The sequence below is a fragment of the Artibeus jamaicensis genome, unplaced genomic scaffold (genome assembly GCF_021234435.1).
Source record: "Artibeus jamaicensis isolate MK-2021 breed Jamaican fruit bat unplaced genomic scaffold, CSHL_Jam_final contig_387, whole genome shotgun sequence".
Lineage (NCBI taxonomy): Eukaryota > Metazoa > Chordata > Mammalia > Chiroptera > Phyllostomidae > Artibeus > Artibeus jamaicensis.
This window is the reverse complement of record NW_026521812.1, coordinates 39,882,092-39,905,794: the sequence shown is the minus strand read 5'-3', so window position 1 is coordinate 39,905,794 and position 23,703 is coordinate 39,882,092. Positions and strand designations below refer to the sequence as shown.

Here is a 23,703-nt window from a genome sequence, read left to right as displayed (position 1 = left end):
CATAAAACTTAAAAAAAAGCAAACAAACCTAAATTAAAAATAAAAACCCATTATAATGCAGTCCAATTTTATAAAAAGCATATCTATCCAGTTGTGTGGATAGATATGCTTTTCTATCTTCCTTCCTTCTTTTTTCTTGTCTGTATACCTGCAAAGAAATATATCTAAAATTCTGGTCAACCTGTTAATGATGATTATTTACAGGGAAGTTTAAATTCTTTTGTATTACTAAGTTCTTAACAATGAACAAGCATTATTTTTGCAAAAATGTAAAAGATTTTTTTCTATACAAAAGCACAACTTTATAAAAGTACTACTAAGGAATTCCCACTGAAAATTAAGTAAGGTTCAGATATGTATTGTAGCTTTCTGGTGATCTAGCTTCATATGGGACGAAAAGCATTCACTGAGGGTAAATGTGTAACTATGTTCCCCACATCAGAAAGCCTTTGGGATGGTAGTGGTGCAGAAAGGGGGTTCAAAATAACATCCTCAGCATTTTAATTTAATATAATAATGAACAATATTTATTGAGTGTATACAATGCACCAAAACAATCATAAGTACTATATACATATTAATTCATTAAATCCTACTGAAACCTATAAAGTAGCTAAATAATTTTCCAGATTTTATGAATGATGGAGAGAGAACTTACCTATTAGAGAAGCTGGACATAAACCCACATGTCCTCATGTTCAGTGTTCTTAATCACTAATGCACCAGTGGTTCCCATACTTTTACACATTAGAATGACCCAGAGATCTTGAGAAAACATTGATGCCTGGCTCATGCAAATATTCTGACTTTGTTAGTACAAGGTGAGACCGAGCAACAGGATGTTAAAAAGCTCTTGGGTAGACTGTAATGTGCAGTGGTAATGTGCAACATGCCTTTCTACCTCCTGGTCATCCTTGGTTAGTGGTTATCAAGCTTGGGTGAACATCACAATCACCTGATGATTTTTAGAGCTTCAAAGACCCACTCCGGGCCAATGGACCTACATTTAAGCGTTTTGTTTTTTTTTAATGATTCTCAGATGATTCCAGTCTGCAGCTAAGCCTCGAGAACCACTGCTTAGGAAGATGCCAGCTGCCCTCCATGTTAACAAACAGTGTCCAGGCTAATGTGTGCTTTTAATTACAGAAGTATCTTTCAAATAGGTGGGACACACACACACGATAAAAGAACTACTGTTAAGTGGTAAAATGTCAGAGAGCATGGTTTTTAATTTACCTATTCTCTCACAGGTTCATAATTATTCTGGAAATAATAACATTGTATTTATGTGGCTTATAGGTTTCCTCAGCTACAGGGTTTCTTTTCTTTTTTCACCTTCAGGTAATGGGGCCACTCCTGGCACTGGGCTGCATCTAGGCCACCACAGGTGTAACAAGAGCCTATTGGTAACTATCTATTTAAGGCCTCATATTGATGACAGAAAAAAGCTTTAGAGAATGAAATATACTATACTAAAAGATGAAATAATGAAAGAGTAACAGTAAAGCTCAAATGTAACAGAGAATACCACAAAATATTAATCACAGTCCTTAAGAAATAAACTAAATAACACAACTGAATGAGGAAGAAATCGCAAGTTGAAGGCAGGGAGCACTTCTTGAAGGAGTATCAAAAGTGGAAAATCACCCTGGTTGGTGTAGCTCAGTGGATTGAGTGTGGGCCTGGGAACCAAAGGATCACAGTTTGATTCCCAGTCAGGGCACATGCTTGGGTTGCAGGCCAGTTCCCAGCAGGGGACCCACAAGAGGCAACCATACATTGCTATTTCTCTCCCTCTCTCCTTCCCCTCCCTTCTAAAGATAAATATAAAATCCTTTTTAAAAAAGTGAAAAATCCATGCACTCTAGATCTGATTTGGACACCTTAGACCAGAGATTCCAATGTGTAATATACTAATGGCTAGTATGTATTAAATGTTTACAAGGTAGCAGGTGCAATTAATTCTAAGCCTTAGACCTCGCAATCTAAGTTCAGAGATTATACTGTAATAGAATCTTCGGCTCTCTGTATGAGAAAACTTATTAATTAATCAAATTTGGGCAGCTCTCAACCACCCCTTTCCCAGGCACAAATAATTCCTGTCCCTTATAGCCAGGTACTGAACACAAAGCCAAAAAAATCCCATCACGCTGGCTCTAGAAAAAAAAATCTAAATTCATCTAGGAGCCAAGTTCAAATTCAAAATATCTGGTAATCACATAAAAATCCTAATTTTGCTAATGCAAAAGAGATCCTTATGCTTTTGTAACCAGACATCTAGGTGGCAGAACTGACATCTTAATGAAAATTAGCTCCTTGTTTTTATCCATACAATAGTCTGCAAGGTGACGAGTCTTAAAATTCTTAAAAGGGTATCAATTACTCTTCTAGATCTTACTTAAACTGTTAATAACCTCTGGTTCCTCACTTCTGATTTCCTAATATAACCAGTGAGGTATGGACATTTGCCACCAAGAGCCAATGAACAAGCAGTCCCACATTTGCAGAGACTTTTTTCAGGTGCAAGCCTGGATTTGCTTTGACTCAAATAGGCAGCAAGTAAGGTAACAATGAAAACTTCAGGGTTCAGAAGAGACCTTCCCAAATGATTTGGAGGGCAAGGTTGTTGAAATATTCTATTTTCTTCTTTATTAAAGAAGTGTTGGAAGATGACTCCAACTCAAGGAAAATAGGGTCTCATGTTATCTTTGGAGTTATCAAAACTATTGCTAAGGCAGGCAGCCAAAATGACCACTGACTTTTCAAATTAGATCCTTTAGAATAAAAATTCAGATCCATCACCAACTTCACCAAGTGTGAAGCACACTGAAGAATAAAGAAACACTGGGTTGGCCAAAAAGTTCCTGAAAATTAGTGTTGTATTCTTATCCTCTAAATCGGTCCTAGATGGTAATCCTAGGTTCCCAACAGGCGGGAGTTGATGACCCCTGATCAGTGGTCTGGACATACGAAAATCATTCTTTTCCTTCAGAAAGTAATTAGGGGATTACCTGGAGGTTTGGTGTATATCCAGACATTAATGTGGGACTGGAAAATTTAAAATTTTCCATTAAGTTTCCAGGTTAGTTAAAACAATAATTGAGTTGTTTCCTCATACATCAACCTACTTGATTTTAGTAATTTAGCAGCTTGACTACAGTGATTCCATTTTATTGGGTAGATCCCATTGTTTTTTTTTTTTCCAATAAAATGAAAGACACATTTTTCATTTTCACCAATGACATTACTGATTTGGACATTTTGAGTATGTCAGCTTATCTCCCACTATTGGCTTCCAATGGGTAGAGGCCAGGAGTGCTGCTAAATATCTTCCAATGCATAAGATGGCCCTACAGCAAAGAATTATTTGGCCAAAATGTCAATAGTAACAAGAAAATTTGGAAACCACTTTTGACATGTTTGATTAGTCACAGCACCTTCTACACACACAGCACAAATCTTTTTGCATTTCAGCTGCGTTTCTACTTAAAATAATAAAGCATAATATGCCAAAAACATTGCATATTTTCATCCATCTTCAATATTAAAATGGCTACACAGAAATTCACCAATTTTGATAAGATTTTTTTTATGCACACTGGCTGATACCACAGCTGTCACAATACAACCTAACAAAATTGTTTTGAATGAGATTAAGGACAACTAAGCACTATCAGAGCCATTGTTTGGGAAAAACAACAGACTGTTTGGCTAACCCAATACTTTAAGAACTGCCTAGCCTGGCTTGTGCAGCTCAGTGGATTGAGCTGGGGCCCGCGAACCAAAAGATCACAGTTCCATTCCCAGGGCACATGCCTGGGTTGCAGGTCACTTCCCAGCAGGGGACGCACAAATACATTGATATTCCTCTCCCTCTCTCCTTCCCTTCCCCTCTAAAAATAAATAAATAAAATCTTTTAAAAAAGTATTAAAAAACAATAAAAAAGAACTCCCTGTTTTTCTGTCTTCAGAACACTCTGGGTGTTACATAGTTGTACTTCTGGTTTACAAATCTTAAGACCCTTGGGTAAATCTTTATTATTCATTTCTAGCTGAAGCCTCCTGATTTCACTAGGTCAATATTAGCTTCTATGGGGTCTAATCATGGCCCATTGACTTTTCACCCAGATAAAACACACAACGCTTTAGGGTGGAAAGGACTGGGGGAAAAGCACTAAGTTCTTTTCAAAGTTTACTTTTCACCGTGAAAATAGATCTGAGCGGCATGCCCTACCGTCATCACCTGAAATATCTCCAAACAAGGGGGAGAAGGCGGCAAAAATAAACAGGTTTTCTCAGAATCCGCCATCCCGCTGAGGACTGGCCCACAGCGGTTAGATGGCTGCGGGGTGCGGGGGCCTCCTCCTGCCAGTTCCCCGTCCGTACCTGACAGGCGATAGACCTGCGGAAGCCACACGCCATGTTGGCCTCCTACAAAGCGGGTCCCAGCTGTCCGGTAAGGAGCGACACCCCACCCTCTGCCGCTCAGCCTCCGCGAGCCGGAAGCCCGCCCGGGAGGGTGATGCCAGCCAATCAGGAAGCCGAATAGCCAGCCATTAACCTCTGCCCTGCTGCCGCGAGGGAGCGCGGGAAATCCCGAGTTTCTGGATTCCCGGGTGCCACGGGGACCATGGCCACTTCCTCCGTGTCCAAGGTACGTACAGGCGGGCGGGCGGGCGGCCGCTAGGACACAGAGACAGCCTCTTTTCCTTTTCAGGAAGGTACGAAGCGGAGGTTACGTAGGTCCAGATGTACCAACTTCAGGGTAAGGTGCAGTGGACAGACGTGAGGCATCTTTGTTCCAGGTCCAGTTGAGGCTAACTTTACTTGGGGAGCAAAGACGCTCGTGTTTTGGCTAGGAGGATTTTTAAATTGTGGTTGCGGAGGTCAAATGTCCGGAGGATGTGCCCCAGTCTCCCGTACTTTTTCCTGCTCGTAAATGTTTATTGTGCGCCAACCACTCCATTAGGTACCAGGATACAGAATAGACTCAGTTTTTGCGCTCAAACACATTAAACAGAGAAACTGACTACAATTTATGAGAATGTTAGCAAGAAAGTAAGTTTCAAGTGAGAGAGCAGAAGAACGAGAAGAACCTAATCTAGATTTCGGAGGATCAGGGAAGGCCTTTGGAGAAAGACATTTTAGCTGCTACTTGAAAAATGAGTCAAAATTAGGTAGAGGTTTGGAAAGAGGGGGGTGCAGTTTTGGCAGAGAGAATGACATATTCTTTGGACCAGAAGATGGAAAGAAAATGGCATGTTTGCTCGTGTAATTAGTAGAGATAGAGAAGGGGGTCTTGGGAAAAAGTGCAGGATGTTTGTATGTGAGGACGTCATAGACCTCATATTGGCTGTTTAGATGGCCAGGGAATGCAAGACATAGTGTAGTTGGTACCATAAACTTAGAGCTTTGTTCAGTGCGGTAGCCACTAGACACGTGGATATTTAAAGTAAAATTTTTTACTTTACTTTAAATATCCAGGGAAGGAGAGACTTATAGAATTAGGTAAATGTTTTGTAGATTTGAGTGGGGTGGTCATGTGAGTGCACACTTTTGTTAGAACGTATCAGATGAGGACACTCAGGCATAAAGTACTTTCTCAGTGATGTTGCTAGTGGCAGAGCTAGGGTTTGAAACCAAGCTGTCTGATTCTCAAATCTACATTCTGACCATTACTTGGTACTGCCTCTTAAACTATGAGATGACCAAAATTTTTAAAAATTCGCTTTCTTATTCTCACTGGCCACATTTTTAGTGCTCATAACCACACGTGGCTGTGACTGCATACTAGTGCGGATTACTTTACTTCCCTTGTTACTGAAAGTCCTGTTGGATTGCACTGCTGTAGACAAAGACCTTTAGTAATATGAGTGCAACTGGAAGCTCTTTTAGTTAAGGTGTCTGATAAAGCTGAGAATGCAGATGAAAAATCTGCAAAAACATTTCTCTCTTTGTTAAACCAGGTTAGTGAAGAGGGCTGCACCATGGATCTTTTAATTTTGATTTAAATTATGAGAAGCAGTGCCTTCCAAGACTACATACCAAGGAGGGGGTACAAGCTTAGGGTTTTAATTTTCAAAGGATTGACTAACTGTGATGCTAGAAGCAAATGCTAGAAGAGATTTAGCGTTTTTTTAAAAAACTAGGATTGGTACTGGTTTTGTTTTGCCCTGGTAGTAAAGTTCCATAGATTTCAAGTGTTGTCCCCTAATCCTTTTTGTTGCATAAGACTAAATTTTGGTATCTGGCAAAATTGTGAGGTTTTTTTTTTTTCCAGGAAAGCACTAATGGCATAACAGAAATGGTTGTATTGAGATGATTATGAAGGAGTTCTTACATGAATAAGAATCTTTAAAGACTATTTCTGGAGTTCATGGAACTGCTGGGCTTTTTTGCCCCTAAGCTACTCAACTTCTCTTTCCCTGTCATATTTTCTTGCTGTCAGCTGTCCTAGATTCTCCCTCCATCTCAAATAACATTCCTTGATCAGGAGTTCAGAGTGATTAACCTATTACTACCATTGCCATAAATTATGATTCATTCTTGGTATTTTTTGTATCTCATGCCTTCAAAGCTCCTTTTCCTTTTCTGAATTGCAGATGGGCGTAGAAAGGGGCAATGACAAGCTTGTCATGGTACCACACCATTTTTGTTAATATGTATGTGTATTTTAAGTAGTTCTACTAGTAGCAGATTCAAAAGTATAAGGCACAATTCTCACTTTGGATTCCATAATCCAAATGACCACTTTACATTTGTGCTGCTGTCTTCAGCACTATCCTGAGATGACTTTTTCTAGATAAATATTTTTTTTCTTTCCTTTTCCTTAGAAATGGCAATCTTAAGTAGCTATCCATGATATGTGGCTTTAGGATTGGTAGAATAAACATAAGACCAGTAGCTTGGGGGCTATGTATAACTAGTCAAATTATAACATGAAACTATGTGTAGCTAGGAAATTACCAGGAATATTACTTGGCAAGCATTCCTTCTGTATAATAATTAGGCTGAACCCTGTCCTAAACATTGGGGAAATGATTATGAACTGAATTCAGTCTGCTATGAAGGTGCTCACAAAGTACTTTGGGAGACAGACCCTAAATAACTGTGATACAGTGTGAAAGCGATTTAAAATAAAGATATTTGAGTAGTGTGAGATCTTAGGGAAAGGAATATTTTAACTAGAGAATTGGAGATTTCCCAAGAGTGGGTGAGTTTGAGTTGACCAATAATGGATGAAAGAGTAAGAATTTCTCAGATGAAAAAAGGTGACACAAAATAGCCCAAATTATGTATTTCCCACCCAGATTCTAGATAGTTGGAGTTTAATTAAAAAATAAATAGTTCTTTTGAGATAGGAGCATAACTATTTTATATGTTCTCTTTTTTTAGACTTCATTTATTTATTTTTAGAGAGGAGGAAGGGAGGGAGAAAGAAAGGGTGAGAAACATCAGTTGGTTGCCTTTTGTAGACACCCCTACTGGAGACTGAACCTGCAACCCAAATATGTGCCCTGACAGGGAGTTGAGCCTTTCACTTGTGGAAATGATGCACAACCATCATTCCTGTGTATAAGTAGGTCAGGCCTATTTTATATATTCTTGATCTTGGCTTTAATGTATACTAATGCTCTTTCTTTAAATTTTATAAAAATGGAACCTTTCTGAGTTAAATTTCATCAGCATTTATTTTCTTTGTTTACCTCTGAAATAAGGTCTCTAAGAGCAAAATCAAACATAAACATCCCATGGGAAGGAGGAGAAAGAAATGGATAGTTCTTGTATTTCTTAAGAATTTTCCTAATATAATTTGGATAGAAAAGGGATGATTTCTTAGCACTTTAAAGAAATACATTTTAAAAATCTGCTTATCCATAAAATACTTGGTTAGTAGATTTACTGCTCTTTGGCTACTTTGACTTTATGATTTTTTCCCCCCTTTTTATAGGGCTGCTTTGTGTTTAAACCAAACTTAAAGAAAAGAAAGACCTCTGTGCCTATAGGTAAGATGTCTTAATAACAAATTTGTTAGTTTTCCTTCCCTAACTGAATTTAGGAATTCTCTTCTGTTGACATAGTGGTTATCTTACAAGACATAGGACAAAACAATTAAGGGTATAACCCTAGGCTTCTAATCTAAAAGGAAATACACATATACCTTCAGTAGGCAAATTGAAAAGTAAATGTCCTTCAAAGGTTATGTCACCATTCTTTAAAAGAGATTATCTTTAAAATCTTAGTGGTTTCCTAGGGTAAAGTATAGGAATTGACTGCAAAGGGGCAGGAGAGACTTATAGAATTAGGTAAATGTTTTGTAGATTTGAGTGGGGTGGTCATGTGAGTGCACACTTTTGTTAGAATGTATCAGATGAGGATACTCAGGCATAAAATACTTTCTCAGTGATGTTGCTAGTGGCAGAGCTAGGGTTTGAAACCAAGCTGTCTGATTCTCAAATCTACATTCTGACCATTACTTGGTACTGCCTCTTAAACTATGAGATGAATTTTTGCTTAGAACCTTTTGTATTAAATTTCAGCTGTAATTTATTAAGATTTGTTTAAAGTTTTTAGTAATATTAGTAAACCTAATGTTTGTAACTATGGAAAATGAACTTTGAAGTACATTAGGTTTATTCCATTGTGCAGATCTAAAACCAACAGATACTGTTATAATGTGAAAATCTTAGAGGAATTGACCCTAACTTTAAAACAGATGGAGCAGAAATGAGGAAAACATATCCAGATTTTAGCACTTGCCTTCAATGTTTTCAGTTCTCAAAACAAAATTGTCTGAACAAGTAGAAAGATGCTCTGCATTGTGCCCCCAACTGTCCCCTGACTCGAAGGCATTTTGACATGTGCCTTAAGAAAGACTGATATCTCTCCCTCTCCTCAGTATTCTTGGGGGGGGGCGTGGAGAGGAGAGAATGAGCTGTAAGGAGCAGGAGCTAAACTGTCAGCAGTGCGAGCCGATAGTCTTTGTTTAGCTCCTCTCAGTGCTTGCTTATTTTTTACCTGTTTACTCGGTAAATGACTGGGAGAAATTGTAACATAACAGCTTAAAGGGTCCTACTGCTCTTGTTTTCCAATTTCTGACAGTTTGTTAAGTATTTTGATGCAGCATTATTCACAAAAATATTTATGTCTTGATTTGCCACTTTAACATTTCATGGTTTTACTCATTTTCAAAGATGACTAGTTTTGTTTAAGGCAACCTTGTTATTCTTCTTTGTCTATTTATTTATCTTTAGAGTTTTTTTTTTTACAGGAAATCTCTAACAGTTTTTTTTTTAAAGATTTTATTTATTTATCTTTAGAGGGAAAGGGAAGGAGAGAAGGAAAGAAATATCAGTGTATGGTTGCCTCTCATGTGTCCTCTGCTAGGAACTGGCCTGCAACCCAGGCATGTGCCCTGACTGGGAGTTGAACTGGGATCCTTTGATTCGCAGGCCAGTGCTCAATCCACTAGCTACACCAGCCAGGGCATTTTTGTCTCTTACTAGTAGTATATCTCCTTGCTTTTTTAGTTTGTTTCATATCGTTTCATCATATATTCTAAGCCTTTTGATAAAATTAAGAATCAATATTTGCCCAAAACCAAGTCAACTATGATTAGAAGGAAAGTTCTTTAACATGAAAGAGAATTTCTATTCCAAACTCTTAGTTAACATTAAATTTGATGTTGGAATACTAGCAGCATTTTAGTGAAGTGAGTAACAAAATGTTTACTTTCACAATTATGTAATATCATGAACATTTTTGCTATTACAATAAAATACCTAGAAGTAAACAGGAAATATAAAGCAAAGTAGAAAACTACAAGGAATGTAATATTGATTAAAGGAAGAGTCTTGGAGTGTTTTTGGATGCAAATTTTTATCATATTAAAAATATCATTTCTCAAAAAAAAATTGTTTCTCCCCAAAAAATTACAGATTGTCTTTTATCCAGTCAAAATACCAGTGTAATTATTTTTCAGAAATGACAAAATTAGTTGGAAGGAATGGCAATGTTAAAATTTTTTGAAAAAGAATGATGGTGTTTGTGGTGTTAGGAGAAAGACCTGGACCTATTCAGTATTAGAATGAACTATAAAGTTACAATAATTAAAGTAGTTCAGGACTAGTCTGGTTGGATTAAGGAGAATGGAAAAAAAGTTCAAAAATAGCTTCAAGTGTGTATATGGGTATTTAGATGATGAGGGCATCCCAAATCAGTAGAAAAAAGGAATGTTTTTTAAACTAAAGATTATATGTATAACCCAAGTGTGAGTCAGAAAATCAATTTAGTGGGTCATGAAAGTTTTAAAAAACAATAGAAAAGAAAACATTTGGTGTCACATGATAAGGGTAAGTATTGTTTTGTGGGACTTTTATCTCTGTTATATGTATGTGTGTTGGATTATGATGTAAGATGTGTTTCTTAATGTGGATCATGCTTTCAAAAGTTTGAAAACCACTGCAATAATTGGTATTTTGGTAAATGGCTAGCCATTTGGAGGAAAACATTCCAAAAGTATATAAAATAATACAGACAGAATAAATAAAAGTCTGGGCTAGAACTATGTCAGCTGAACAAATGAACAACAGTTGTAGTAGTAAGAATCATTTAATAAAGGAGAGTTCAAAGCCAATATATGAAGCAAGGTATACAAAGCCTTAGAAGAGGAAATAATGAAAATATATTAGTATTAAGCTTCAAGTTGAAACCATTGAATAACAACAAATTGAGAAGTAAATAATAGAAATACATTCTAAGAATTAAAAAGCTATTTAATCTTATAGATACAATGATTAGAGTAAGATATAAGATATATAAATAAAGTTAAATATCAAAGATATTGAATGTTACTTGTCCCCAAAGATATTGAATGTTACATGCCCCAAATGTATAGTTGAGACATATAAAAAAAATGTCAACCCCATTACTTCTTGTGTGACTTTGTAGAGAGATTTTCTAACTTTTATTATATAAGAAAGACATTGACTTAATTCTTTCTGTTTTCAGAGGAGTATTTTAATAAAGGAAAAAATGAGTCTGAGGACAGTAAGCTTCGATTTGAAACTTATCAGTTGATATGGCAGCAGATGAAATCTGAAACAGAGGTGAATACTTTTTTTAATAACATTTCTTTAATACCGTAAATCTCATATTTGTTGCTTCCTATCTTTTCCACCAGTTTACAAGAGAATTGATGAAATATTGGAATTGACGAGAATTGTTGGAATATTGTTTAAGTACAATCTGTATGTCCTTAAAAAAAACACTCACATTCTAAGTATTAATCATAGTTTCAGGTACTAGAATATATGTTTATAATGATAGTTGCTAAGGCAAAGGGCCTTTACATATCCTCACAGATTTGAAATACTGGCATTCTTCTTTTTTTTTTTTATTATTTTATTATTTATTTTTTTATTTATTTATTTTTATTGATTATGCCATTACATTTGCTCTATTCCCCCCTCCCTTCCCCTCCACCCTGCATACCCCTCCCCCACCATTTCCCCCTTTAGTTCATGAACATGTGTCTCAAATTCTTTAGATTCTGTATTTCCCCTACTATTCTTACCCTCCCCCCCTATGTATTTTCTATCTACTGTCTATGCTACTTATTTTCTGTACCTTCTCCCCCCTTCCCCTCCTCCCACTCCCCTGTTGCTAACCCTTCCTGAGATCTTCATTTCTATGGTTCTGCTCCTGATCTAGCTATCCTCTTAGTTTGCTTTTGTTTTAGGTGTGGTTCTTAATAACTGAGTTTGCTGTCCTTTCACTGTTCATCTTTTTTATCTTCTTTTTCTTAGGTAAGTCCCTTTAACATTTCATATAATAAGGGCTTGGTGCTGATGAACTCCTTGAATTTGGTCTTATCTGAGAAGCACTTTATCTGTCCTTCCATTCTAAATGAAAACTTTGCTGGGTAGAGCAATCTTGGTTGTAGGTCTTTGGTTTTCATGACTTGGAATACCTCTTTCCAGCCCCTTCTTGCCTGTAAGGTCTCTTTTGAGAAATCAGCTGACAGTCTGATGGGAACTCCTTTGTAGGTGACTGTCCCCTTAGCTCTTGCTGCTTCTAGGATTCTCTCCTTCATTTTAATCTTGGCTAATGTAATTATGATGTGCCTTGGTGTGTTCCTTCTTGAGTCCAACTTCTTTGGGACTCTCTGAGCTTCCTGGATTTCTCGGAAGTCTATTTCCTTTGCCATCTTGGGGAAATTCTCCTTTATTATTTGTTCAAATAATTTTTCAACTGGTGGTTGTGCCTTTCCCCCTTCTGGTACCCCTATAATTCGGATGTTGGAACGTTTAAAGATGTCCTGGAGGTTCCTAAGCTTCTCCTCATTTTTCTGAATTTTTATTTCTTCATTCCTTTCTGTTTGATCATTTTTTTCTTCCTTCTGCTTCTCTCCCTTGATTTGAGTCCCAATTTTCTTTCCATTACTATTGGTATCTTTTGTATCCCCATTCATTTCAATTAATTTAGCTTCCATATGTTTCTCTAATTTGTGACTAAAGTCAACCAGTTCTGTAAGGATCCTTATAACCAGTGTTTTGAACTGTGCATCTGAAAGACTGGCTATTTCTTCATCACTTAGGTCTATCGGTTCTGGGGCTCTGAGTTGTCCTAGAGCCATTTTTGGTCTATTCGTGCTGTTAAGTGAGCGGAGCGAAGCCTTAGTTGTTTACCAGGACGGGCGACCCAGGTCGCTGGTTTGTGACGCTGTGTGTGGGGGCGGGGTCAGAGAGGGAGCAGTGGCTGTCCTCTCCGCTAGCCCAGCGCATCCAGTCACTCACACGCCTCGGGCTTGTAATTGTGCGAGCCTGCTGCACCGCGCGGTTTTCCCTTCTCACTGGTTTCTCTGCACGTAAATGCGCGCGACCCATCGACCCACCGCGCCTCTTCCTTGTGCGCTCCGGCAGCCAGCTCGCTGGCGATCAGCGCCCTCGGTTGCCTGCGTGCACCGTGCACCGCCCCGGGAATTTTTTCTTGCTAACCTGCTCCGCTGCTGGCCTCGCTCCTCGTACCGGTCCAGCCGAGTATCTAGTTGTCCTTTGGGCTCCGTATTGTCGATTTTCCGTGTGGCTTGGTTGTGACTGCTGTTAAAAATAGTTGTTCTTAGATTTGGTTGTGCACAGAGGCGAGGTGGATCCTCCATCTACGTCTCCATCTTGGCGGAAGTCCCGGCATTCTTCAAATTAGCCATTCAGTTACGCAAGTAAGAAATCAGGCTATTTCTAAACTACTTCACACTCTTTTTCTGTTCTCTTTATATTCCAGTTCTGAAAAATTTCTCTACTGTTAGCAGATTTATTGTTTTAGGGTCAACATCTAAAGTGGGATTGTTTTGTTTGACCAGCACAGTGTTGTATTGGGTTGGCCAAAAGGTCCATTACATGTTTTCTGTACAACAGCTCTAGTAGTGCTTAGTTGTCTTTAACTTCCTTCAAAATAGTTGTGTTAGAATGTATTGTGACAGCTCTCATATCAGCGTTCATTTAAAAAAACTTATGAAAATCGGTGAATAGGGTACAGGCTGTCTTTCATTTGTAAGGTGGTTGGTTAGTCAGTGTTTGTTGAATGAATAAATGAGATTCTTTAATGAGTGAATACAAAGCACTAATCATTGGAGATCTAAGGGGAAAACATTTTTTATTTCATCATGGTTTTAGTTTTACACATAATCTTTGGAATTGAATTCATGAAAGTTTTCTTTCCCAAACTTAGAAAGACACATCAGATTATTGCTAATAATAATCCATAAAGTTTTGTGTGTTCTGTGTAGCAACTGCAAGAGGAATTAAATAAAAACCTATTCGACAGTCTAATAAAATTTCTGCAAAAGTCTCATTCTGGATTCCAGAAGAATTCAAAAGACTGGGGCTGTCAAATAAAACTCAGAGAAATTCCAACTGCTGCTCTTATTCTAGGTATGTACATGTTTGTTTTCTTAAACTGGTGGTTTTGTTGTTGAGAATAGCAGGGAATAATTTATAGAATTAAACCAGTTATAGTTTATTGGGCATACTTTCAAAACCAATAAAAGTTCCTTATACTGGTCATACATTCATTAATTTAAAAAAATTGATTTGGATTAGTTAGTATCTTCCAAATTTTTGTCTGAAAAATGATGGGGAAATATATTTTTGTTACTCTTTTTTCTTGGTTAGTTATTTTATGAAATATAAATATACGAGATTTGAATTCGGTAATAAAGAAGCCAGCAGTATATTAATAGATTTAATATCTTGTTATCATCTCTTCATTGCAACTACTCTTTGACCTTAATTTTATTTTCCTGTTCATAGTTTTTTAATCTTGGATTGTTATATTGTATTAATGATTGTTTAAAAGGCAGTTTGGATGAATTATATATAAATTGCTTTCAGACTGCAGGTTTAAATTTCTTAGTTACTTCAATTTCCATCATTAACATTCCATTTTAACCAAACATCTGGATTTTAGGTAATGGAAAATTTTTCTTTGGAATATTAGCAGATTTTCTTCATTCCTTCTGAAAAGAAAGTTGAATGTATTTGGATTTCTAATGTACTCTTAAGTGCACTTTCAATATGATATTTATTCAGAGTTTGTTATACTAGTAGGATCTGAGATAAGAAATTTTTTAGTCTAACACTGCCTAATACTGTTCTTTATCTACTTGATATTCAGGACAGTATTTCTCAAATTTAATACGCCTACAGATAACCTCTATGGGATCTTAGTAAATGAAAGCTTTCACTAATAGGTCTGGGGTAGGGCCTGAAACTCTGCATTTCTAACAGGCCTGAAGCTAATGCCTATGCTAGTGATCTTGGGACCACTCTGAATAAGACTCTGTGGAACGATTTATAATGCCGTGGACCAGCTTTTCAGTGCAGCCTGCCACTTAATTTCACAACCCCTTCCGTTATGGGTGAGAAACCGATGGCTGGCTTGCACTGTTTCCTGCTTTCTGTACTGCCACGTTATAGCAATTGCAGGTGGAATGGGAGAAACACAGTCAAGAGGCCTGGCTGATAGATTGTTGTGAGAGCACTGTTTAAATTCCTTTTCTGCCTTCTGCCAAAAGTAGGAAGGAAGCTAATGGAAATCATGTGTTTCAAAGTCAGTGGTTTGAGGAGAACATTTTTTCAGTTAAAGATGCTGATTATCTTGTTTCTTGTAGACAGTTCCATTGTCTTAAGGAACATAGTATTAAATAGCTTATAAATTCAGTCAGACAAGATAAGCCAGCATTTAGTAAACTCCTAAATTTATTCAGAGATGTAGTATCACAGTCACAGTGAATGCTCAGAATATCATTTTGATACTTTAAAAAAATCTCAAAGATACTTAAGTATAATTGCTCATTTTCTGTTTTCTAAAATGTATATGGTCTATTTATTTATTTTAGTGTGTGTGCATTTAAAAATAGCCTGCCAACATTTTTGTGTGTTGGCTCTCATAGAAAAAAAATGTTGATTATTGGTGGTGGCCTGGATGAATCTGAACCTTTTCTGATAAGCAGTTAAAGTTTTATAGGTGCAAGTCTCAAGTAGTTTCAAGATGTCTGCTACTGGTACCTGCCTAAGTGCCAAAGCACTTTCTAGAAATTACAGGTTGTGATGTTAGGGAAGTTACCCATTAATAGAATTTTTTCCAAAGTATGTGGGGAAAATTTCACTCAACTCTGATAACTACATGCAGAGCTCTAAAACTGTGATCTGTGGAAATGAGAGTTTCCACAAATTTCGAAACAGGGTTTCGTAAATACCTAAAGGACCTAAAATTGCAATTTGTTTTTAGGCTCTTTTCCTCAGAAATCAGTTCAGTGTACACTTTACCTATTACGTTATTTACTACTGTGACCATAAATAATATTACTGATTGGATTTTCCCCAGTTGTTAAGTGAGGCTAGAATCTATAATCCTTATTTTTGAATAATTATTTTAAAGAGTTCTTTGTTAATGTGACATAGGAATGAAATTATTCCTAAGATGTTCTCAGGGGTAAACTGCACATCCCTAGTAATTATTTTGAAAGGTATTTATTTATTTTTAGACAGGAAAAGGGAGGGAGAGAGGGAGAGAAACATCATTGTGTGGTTGCCTCTCATGAGCCCCCACTGGGAACCTGGCCCACAACCCAGGCATTTGCCCTGACTGGTAATCAAAGCTGCGACCCTTTGGTTTGCAGGCCTGTGCTCAATCCACTGAGGTATACCAGCCAGGCCCTAATAATTTTTTTAAAAAGACAATTTGTGCTAAACACCTTTCCTAATAAATAAGTATTGTGTGTGCCTCTAGATAGCTATTATCACTGGAGATCTCTTCATTTATGCAGTGTGTTTTTTTGGTTTCTGTTATTAATCATGTTGTAATATATTTTCAACTTAGTAATTCACTTAAATAGCTTTTGTTGTTAAATTATTAATAATAAAAATTGTGGTATAATATGGATGTATAATCCTACAGGTGTGAATGTAACAGATCATGATTTAACATTCAGGAGTCTAACAGAAGCCCTTCAGAATAATGTCACTCCATATGTAGTCTCATTGCAAGCGAGAGACTGCCCAGGTGAAGTATAAATGCTTTAATAACCTTGACGAGATGTTACAAATCTCTTTGGTCCTCTCCATCTCTCCCTCTCAAGTTGTCTTTATCCCTTATTATTTCTGGGAAGAGTATGCCACTGCATTTTGGCAGGGTGAAGTTCAGTGCCTCCCAGAACAGCCTTGACTATTGTACAACTCTGACACTTTATTCCAGCCCTGCCCCTGCCATAGCTGCTCCACTGCCATTAATCGTCCAGGGATTTTAAGTTGGAAGGTTTGGCACAGGAGCTGATAATTGAGGAATTGGGAGTTATTGTTTAGTCCAACAGAGAATAGACTACATAGGCTTATGTTTATAGCCTCGTCATCTTATTGTCCCACTTTGAAAGGCCACCACGAGTAAAAATAGCCCATCGCCAGAGCTTACCTTGGGTATCTGAAGCCATTCAGTCATAAAGGATGTGGAAACTAGTAGAGTAAAATGTGCTTAAACTGGACCGGTGTGTTTCTGTGCTTTATATTACTTCCATATTCATAAACTGATTGGAATTAAAAATTACTTGTGTAAATGATACTTTTGATATTTTTAGGGGCTTTAAAAACCTTTTGTTGTCCAGAAGTAAATTAAATATATATTATTCCTCATATAATAGCTTTTATATTGATACATTAGTTTAGGTAATATTTTTATTATAGACAATACACATAAAGTTTGGCCTAGTGTTAGTATCATTTAATTTAAATATTAAGGAAAAGATACTAATGAGCATTCATAGGTAATATGTTAAATGATATAATAATTAATCTTAAGTATAGAAAAACACATTTTACTCAATATAATCTACTGATCAAGAAGCTTCAGTTGTAGACTTCTGGCCAAGATGTAGGTGTATGTAGACACACTGTGTCTCCTCTCACACTCCAAAGAAGGATAACAATAAATTTAAAAACAAAAAACCAGAACTGTCAGAAAATCAAACTGTATGGAAGTCCGACAACCAAGGAGTTAAAGAAGAAACATTCATCCAGACCAGTAGGAGGGGCAGTGATGGGCAGCTGGGTGGAGAGGACTCGCAACAAGGTGGTGGCTGGAGGACTGGGGCAGGCAAGACAATGGCTGGTGGACCTGTGAAGTGGTGGCTGGCAAACAGGTTGGTTCCACATTCATGTGCAGATAAACCAGGAGGAACAACTGGAGAGTGAGACAGACCAAGCAACCCAGGGTTCAAGCACAGGGAAATAAGCCTCAAACCTCTCATTGAAAACACCTGTGGGGGTTGAGGTGGCAGTGGGAGAAATTCCCAGCCTGACAGGACAGTTTGTTGGAGAGACCCACAGGGTCCTAGAATGTACACAAACCCACCCACCGGGGAATTAGCACCTGAAGGGCCCAGTTTGCTTGTGGGAAGTGGGGGAGGTGATTGAAAACCAGCAGAGAGCTGAACAAGCCACATGGTTCTCTCTTGGACCCCTCCCCCACATATAGCTTCACAACAGAGCTATGTGGGTTGCCCTGCCCTGCCCTGCCCTGGTGAACACCTCAGGCTCCGTCCCTTACTATATAACAGGCATGCTGCTGAGACAAAAAAAAAAATGACCCAAATGAAAGAACAGATCAAAGCTCCAGAAAAAATACAACTAAGTGATGAAAAGATAGCCAGCCTATCAGATTCATAGTTCAAAACACTTGTAATCAGGATGCTCACAGAATTGGTTGAATATGGTCGTAAATTAGAGGGAAAAATGAAGGGTATGCTAAGTGAAATAAAGGGAAACGTACAGGGAACCAACAGTGATGGGAAGGAAACCAGGACTTAAATCAATGGTGTGGGTCAGAAGGAAGCAAGAAATACTCAAGCAGAACAGAATGAAACAATTCAAAAAATAAGGAGAGGCTTAGGAACCTCCAGGACATCTTTAAACATTCCAACATCCAAATTAGGGGTGCCAGAAGGAGAAGAGGAAGAGCAAGAAGTTGGAAACTTGAACAAATAATGAAGGAGAACTTCCCCGGTCTGGCAAAGGAAATAGACTTCCAGGAGGATATCCAGGTAGCTCAGAGAGTCCCAAAGAAGTTGGACCCGAGGAGGAACACACCAAGGCACATCATAATTGCACTACCCAAGATTAAAGAGAAGGAGAGAATCTTAAAAGCAACAAGAGAAAAGGACACAATTATCTACAAAGGAGTTCCCATCAGACTGTCAGCTGATTTCTCAAACCTTAGAGGCAAGAAAGGGCTGGAAAGAAGTATTCCAAGTCATGAAAGGCAAAGACCTACATCCAAGATTTTCCAGCAAAGCTTTCATTTAGAATGGAAGGGCAGACAAAGTGCTTCCTGGATAAGGTCAAGTTAAAGGAGTTGATCATCACCAAGCCCTTATTGTATGAAATGGTAAAGGGACTTATCTAAGAAAAATAAAAAATAGGAATAGTAAAATGACAACAAATGCATAGTTATTAACAACCACATCTAAAAGTAAGCAAAGAACTAGAACAGGACAGAATCATAGAGACGGGGATCACATGGAGGGGATCACATCAGTGGGGAGTGTGAGGGGGAGAGTAGGGGAAAAGGTACAGAGAATAAGAAGCATAAATGGTGGGTACAGAATAGATAGGGGTAGGTTAACAGTAGTATAGGAGATATAGAAACCAAAGAACTTATATGTATGACCCATAGACATGAACTAAAGTGGGGGAATGTGGGTGGACATGGGTGGGGCAGGAGGGAATAAATGGGAAATGGGACAACTGTAATAGCATAACCAGTAAAATATAAAACAGTTTGTTTTATGCTGGATTGCTTTAAGGGGAGATAAGATTTATTTTATATTCTGCAGATATGAAACACTTTTTGCAAAAGCTGTTCTCACAGTTGATGGACTGCCATGTAGATGTGGAATCCAAAGAGCAGGAAAAAGATATCCAGAAAAAGATATGTTGTTCAATGGATTCTCTTTCCAGTTGGTATATGAATGTCACACAGGTAAATGTAAACTGACAGTTTTCTCCCAGGAAATTGGCATATGATTGGAGAGGCTTGGAATTATATTAAGTATAGTATTGTTTTGTTCTAGTAAGGATGTGCTTATACAGCACCAGCTATTTAATGGTAGCTCTTGTTTTTCCTAAGGCTATTAGACTTTAGAAGTATTCTTTTATCAGTATGCACCCTACTTCCTAATAAAAGTTTAGGTTTCTACAAGACCATTTTATTTGTGGGAGAATATCCTCTAGTGACAAAAACAGCATCTGAAATTGGTTTTCTTGCAGATTTTGTCTCTATAACAATGGCTATAAGTAATAGAATCATACTCTATCTGTTGTCAGCTTAGTCTGATGAGAAATAGCCATACATATATTTTTTAAGAATCTAATTTGTTCCATGTTTAGAATTTTTAGGGAGTAAATACTCTAAGTAATGTGTATTCAATAAAAAGAAGTTTCATTCTACCATGTTAGGCTCTGGTGAAAATGATTAACTGAGTGATTCATGGGTTACTGCACCATAAAACCTCATCCTTCGTTTATGATGCTGTGTAGCCAGATAGTATGGGACAAAATATTGTAGATATAGTTTTATTTTAATGTATTTATTTTTTTAGAGCGAAGGGGAGGGAGGGAGGGAGAAAGAGAACATCAGTGTGTGGTTGCCTCTCATGCATCCTCTATTTAGGTACCTGGCCTGCAACCCAGGCATGTGTTCTAACTAGGAATCGAACCAGTGACCCTTTGGTTCTCAGTCAGCACTCAAGCCACTGAGCTACACCAGCCAGGGCTGTAGTGACGTTTTTTGATGAACATATTTGCTGAAGTCATCATAAGTGAGGTTACCTTTTACAATATGTAGGTATTAAACTGGGTGTAATGCTTAATATTGTATCTTAATTTGATCCAGAATTTTAGATCTTGTAGAAATCAAATGCTATGTGCAATTTAAAAATTGGGATTGCACTATTTGATATTTAAGGTGCTTTTCAACTTGAAATTTCACAGTAGCAGAGCAGTTTTATTCATTTTGCTTTTTAATTAAAAATGCTAATTCTTTCAATCAAATTATGATATTCCGCCAACAGAACATTCAGTTTTATAGAGAATGTTTTCTCATGCTTTTTTGTCATTTTTTCCAGGTAGCAGAAAATATAAATATTTTATACGAGTTACAGATTTTGCTGAACCTTTTTTCTTGGTTATTATTTTCATGTTAGAAAGATTGTACTAGTAACTCTTAGAATGAGTTTCTATTTATTACGTGGGAGAAATAAAAAAACAGTTACTGTGAAATGTAAAGGGAGCTAGATCTACATGTATAGCATTGTTTGGTTGGTAAGGATTACTTTTAACTCCTTCTTTCCACAATGGCTTAAAAGAAGATGGACCCAGGAAAGCCAGGGAAAAAGAGGACTTCTTCTAACCAGTGGCAGTCTCCTCCCGTTGTGCTTATCTTAAAGGATATGGAAAGCTTCACCACAAAAGTACTACAAGACTTCATAATCATCAGCAGGTAGATGATGTATCACCTGTCTTTTGTGCAAAATTTCTTTTTTTAAGAAAACATAAAATGTTTAACTTAAAAAAACAACCTTTTTTTCCCCAGAGAAAACAAATTGTAGTTTTATCCTTATTTAAATACCAAATGGGTGGAAACCAGGATGATTTCAAATTTCTTATAATTGAATGTTCAAAGACTTCCTATCAGATTTTCATTTGCTTTTTGACCAAAGAATGAGAATCAAAAGACAAAAATTAGCCAATTTTAAATTAGCACGGTAAGGCAGTATAGAATATAGTTTCTTTCACCAAGATAGTCTGTCTCTTACTTGCCCATTAAATATATAAACCACTGCAGCTTGAGATATTTTTGTCAGCTCTTACTTTCTGTTACCTATCCACCCTTAGAAGTTTTGAGTTAGCTCTATTGAGCAAGAATATTTTCTAAAAAACATTCTTTTATATAGTGAGAATCTATTTCCATGATCTCATTGGATCTTTAAGGAGATCCTGTGAGACTTTGAATTGAAGTAACTAACTCTTATTTTAAAATCCAGTAACAAGCATTACCCATGGTACATTTTTTAAAAGATTTTGTTTATTTATATTTTTCGGAGGGGAAGGGAGGGAGAAAGAAAGGACGAGAAACATCGGTGGGTTGCCTCTTGCACACCCCCAGCCAAGGACCTGGCTTCCAACCCTGGCATGTACCTAGACTGGGGATTGAACAGGTGACCTTTCAGTTTACAGGCCCGCACTCAATCCACTGAGCCACATCAGCCAGGGCTTGTAGCCATAACTATTAATCAAGTTAACATACTGAAGAAAACAAAATAAATTATATCTTTAAGATGTACCATGGGATACCCTGGCTGGTGTGGCTCTGTGGATTTAGTGTTGTCCTGCAAACTGAAAGGTTGCCACTTTGATTCCTGGTCAGGGCATGTGACTGGGTTGTGGGCCAGGTCCTTGGTTGGAGGCATGCGAGAGGCAACCCATTGATGTTTCTTCCCCTCTCTGTAAAAAGTAAAAATAAATAAAATCTTTTAAAAATTAGTTATGGCTATATTTATCTTAAATCTCTATTGTTATAATTTACAAATATACTTATTATTCCTATTTTGATAGTGTCTTTTTTCCCCATTTTTAAACTAAGATTTCTAGATCCTAAGACTTTAGTGCTAATACTGAACTCCTTAACTCGCTAGAAAAATGTGCACAGTACAGAATAGTTACAGAAAAGCTCTACTTTTATGGATCTCAGTCTTGTGACCACTTTTACCATCAAAAGTAAAGAAAAAACTTAAAACCATAATGGAGTCCTTTACTCCTATGAAGGTGGAACTGCACACAACTAGGATGTGAAAAGCAATAGCTGATAGGAGGGAGCTAGCAAAATCATCAGCCAGGATCACAGGACTGACCTGCAGTAGCTCTCAAAGGGAGCACTGTTTTACTCTGTGGAAGTCATTCATGTTCCTACTGGTAATGCTCAGAACCAATTATGTTCAGCCCTGTCCACGTGGCTTAGTTGAGTGTCATCCCATGTACCAACTATTTCTGTGTTACTTTAACAGAGGAAAATGAGTGACCTAGCAAATTTTAGTGTCTAGAATGATACTCCTTAACCAATGTCTATAAAGCAGACATAAAAATAAAGGTCTTATTGTGAAATGATACATTGAAATATATTTGTTGAAGAAATCCCACTCTTGTATTTTTTTTTAAACTAGTCAACATCTACACGAATTTCCACTAATACTCATTTTTGGAATTGCCACATCTCCTATTATCATCCATCGGTTGCTTCCTCATGCAGTATCATCTCTATTGTGTATAGAAATATTCCAATCCTTGTCTTGCAAGGAGCACCTGACTACAGTATTTGATAAGGTAAAATGAAAAAAAAATACCAGTGAAATAGGATGAAAAGAAAACTGCAAAAATAGATTATAAATGTTAATGATAAATTTCTACATCTCTTCAAAGTATGATATTGAACTAGATATTCCTTCACATTTTTAATACTTTTATTTAATAGTTTTATTTAATAGTTTTATAGTGGTATAGTATTGCCATCAATATTTATGAAAATATAAGGTAAAGTATAAAATTTATAAAAATGATATCTGTAGCTATCAATCCGTTATTACTGAATGGAATTTTTTTTAAGAGAGGGGAAGGGAGGAAGAGAACAAGGAAGAAAAACATTAGTCTGTTGCCTATTGTACAAACCCCAACCAGGGATGGAACCCGCAACCTAGGCGTGTACTGTGAGCAGGAATGAAACCAGCGACGTTTTGCTTTGCTGGACAATGCCCAACCAACTGAGCACACTAGTCAGGGCATTAAAATTTTTTTACAAAATTTAATGACTTCCTGGTAACAATAACAATAACAATGTTTGACTATATTTAATATTAAATGATTTGAAGTTTTTAGTGAACTCTTTCCTGTCATGCTGATGATGTTTTCCCAGACCATAGATTCCCTTTTTACCTAAATAGAATACAGTCTTTAGTATTGATCTTTCACGAATTGTTGCTAGACTCAGCTTCTTTAAGACATGCTTTATGTTGCTTGTGTCAGGTGAACTAATGACAACCTTCCCTTTCTTTACTAACCACTTCTACATTTTTTCCCATAAAGGTGTAGTGTTCATTGGTTT

The 23,703-nt window shown here is 37.1% G+C and overlaps 2 protein-coding genes across 9 annotated transcripts in view; one reads left to right on the top strand and one right to left on the bottom strand.

Moving 5' to 3' along the window:
• Positions 1 to 4,494, bottom strand: part of RARS2 (arginyl-tRNA synthetase 2, mitochondrial) — a 79,471-nt gene extending 74,977 nt beyond the window's left edge. For 2 of the 4 annotated variants that reach the window (XM_053664846.1, XM_037143842.2), the window contains exon 1: positions 4,387 to 4,494. In XM_053664846.1, the coding sequence (XP_053520821.1) occupies positions 4,387 to 4,422 (36 nt within the window). In that variant the 5' untranslated portion in view covers positions 4,423 to 4,494. The other 2 variants (XM_053664844.1, XM_037143841.2) reach the window with 1 other exon arrangement.
• Positions 4,495 to 4,552: 58 nt separating this feature from the next.
• Positions 4,553 to 23,703, top strand: part of ORC3 (origin recognition complex subunit 3) — a 62,569-nt gene continuing 43,418 nt past the window's right edge. For 2 of the 5 annotated variants that reach the window (XM_053664840.1, XM_053664839.1), the window contains exons 1-8: positions 4,553 to 4,654; positions 7,952 to 8,006; positions 11,011 to 11,108; positions 13,787 to 13,931; positions 16,459 to 16,563; positions 19,385 to 19,530; positions 20,915 to 21,048; positions 22,769 to 22,928. In XM_053664840.1, coding sequence (XP_053520815.1) covers positions 4,631 to 4,654; positions 7,952 to 8,006; positions 11,011 to 11,108; positions 13,787 to 13,931; positions 16,459 to 16,563; positions 19,385 to 19,530; positions 20,915 to 21,048; positions 22,769 to 22,928 — 867 coding nt within the window. In that variant the 5' untranslated portion in view covers positions 4,553 to 4,630. Of the gene's footprint in view, positions 4,655 to 4,746; positions 4,766 to 7,951; positions 8,007 to 11,010; positions 11,109 to 13,786; positions 13,932 to 16,458; positions 16,564 to 19,384; positions 19,531 to 20,914; positions 21,049 to 22,768; positions 22,929 to 23,703 lie in introns of those variants that run through there. The other 3 variants (XM_053664841.1, XM_053664843.1, XM_053664842.1) reach the window with 3 other exon arrangements.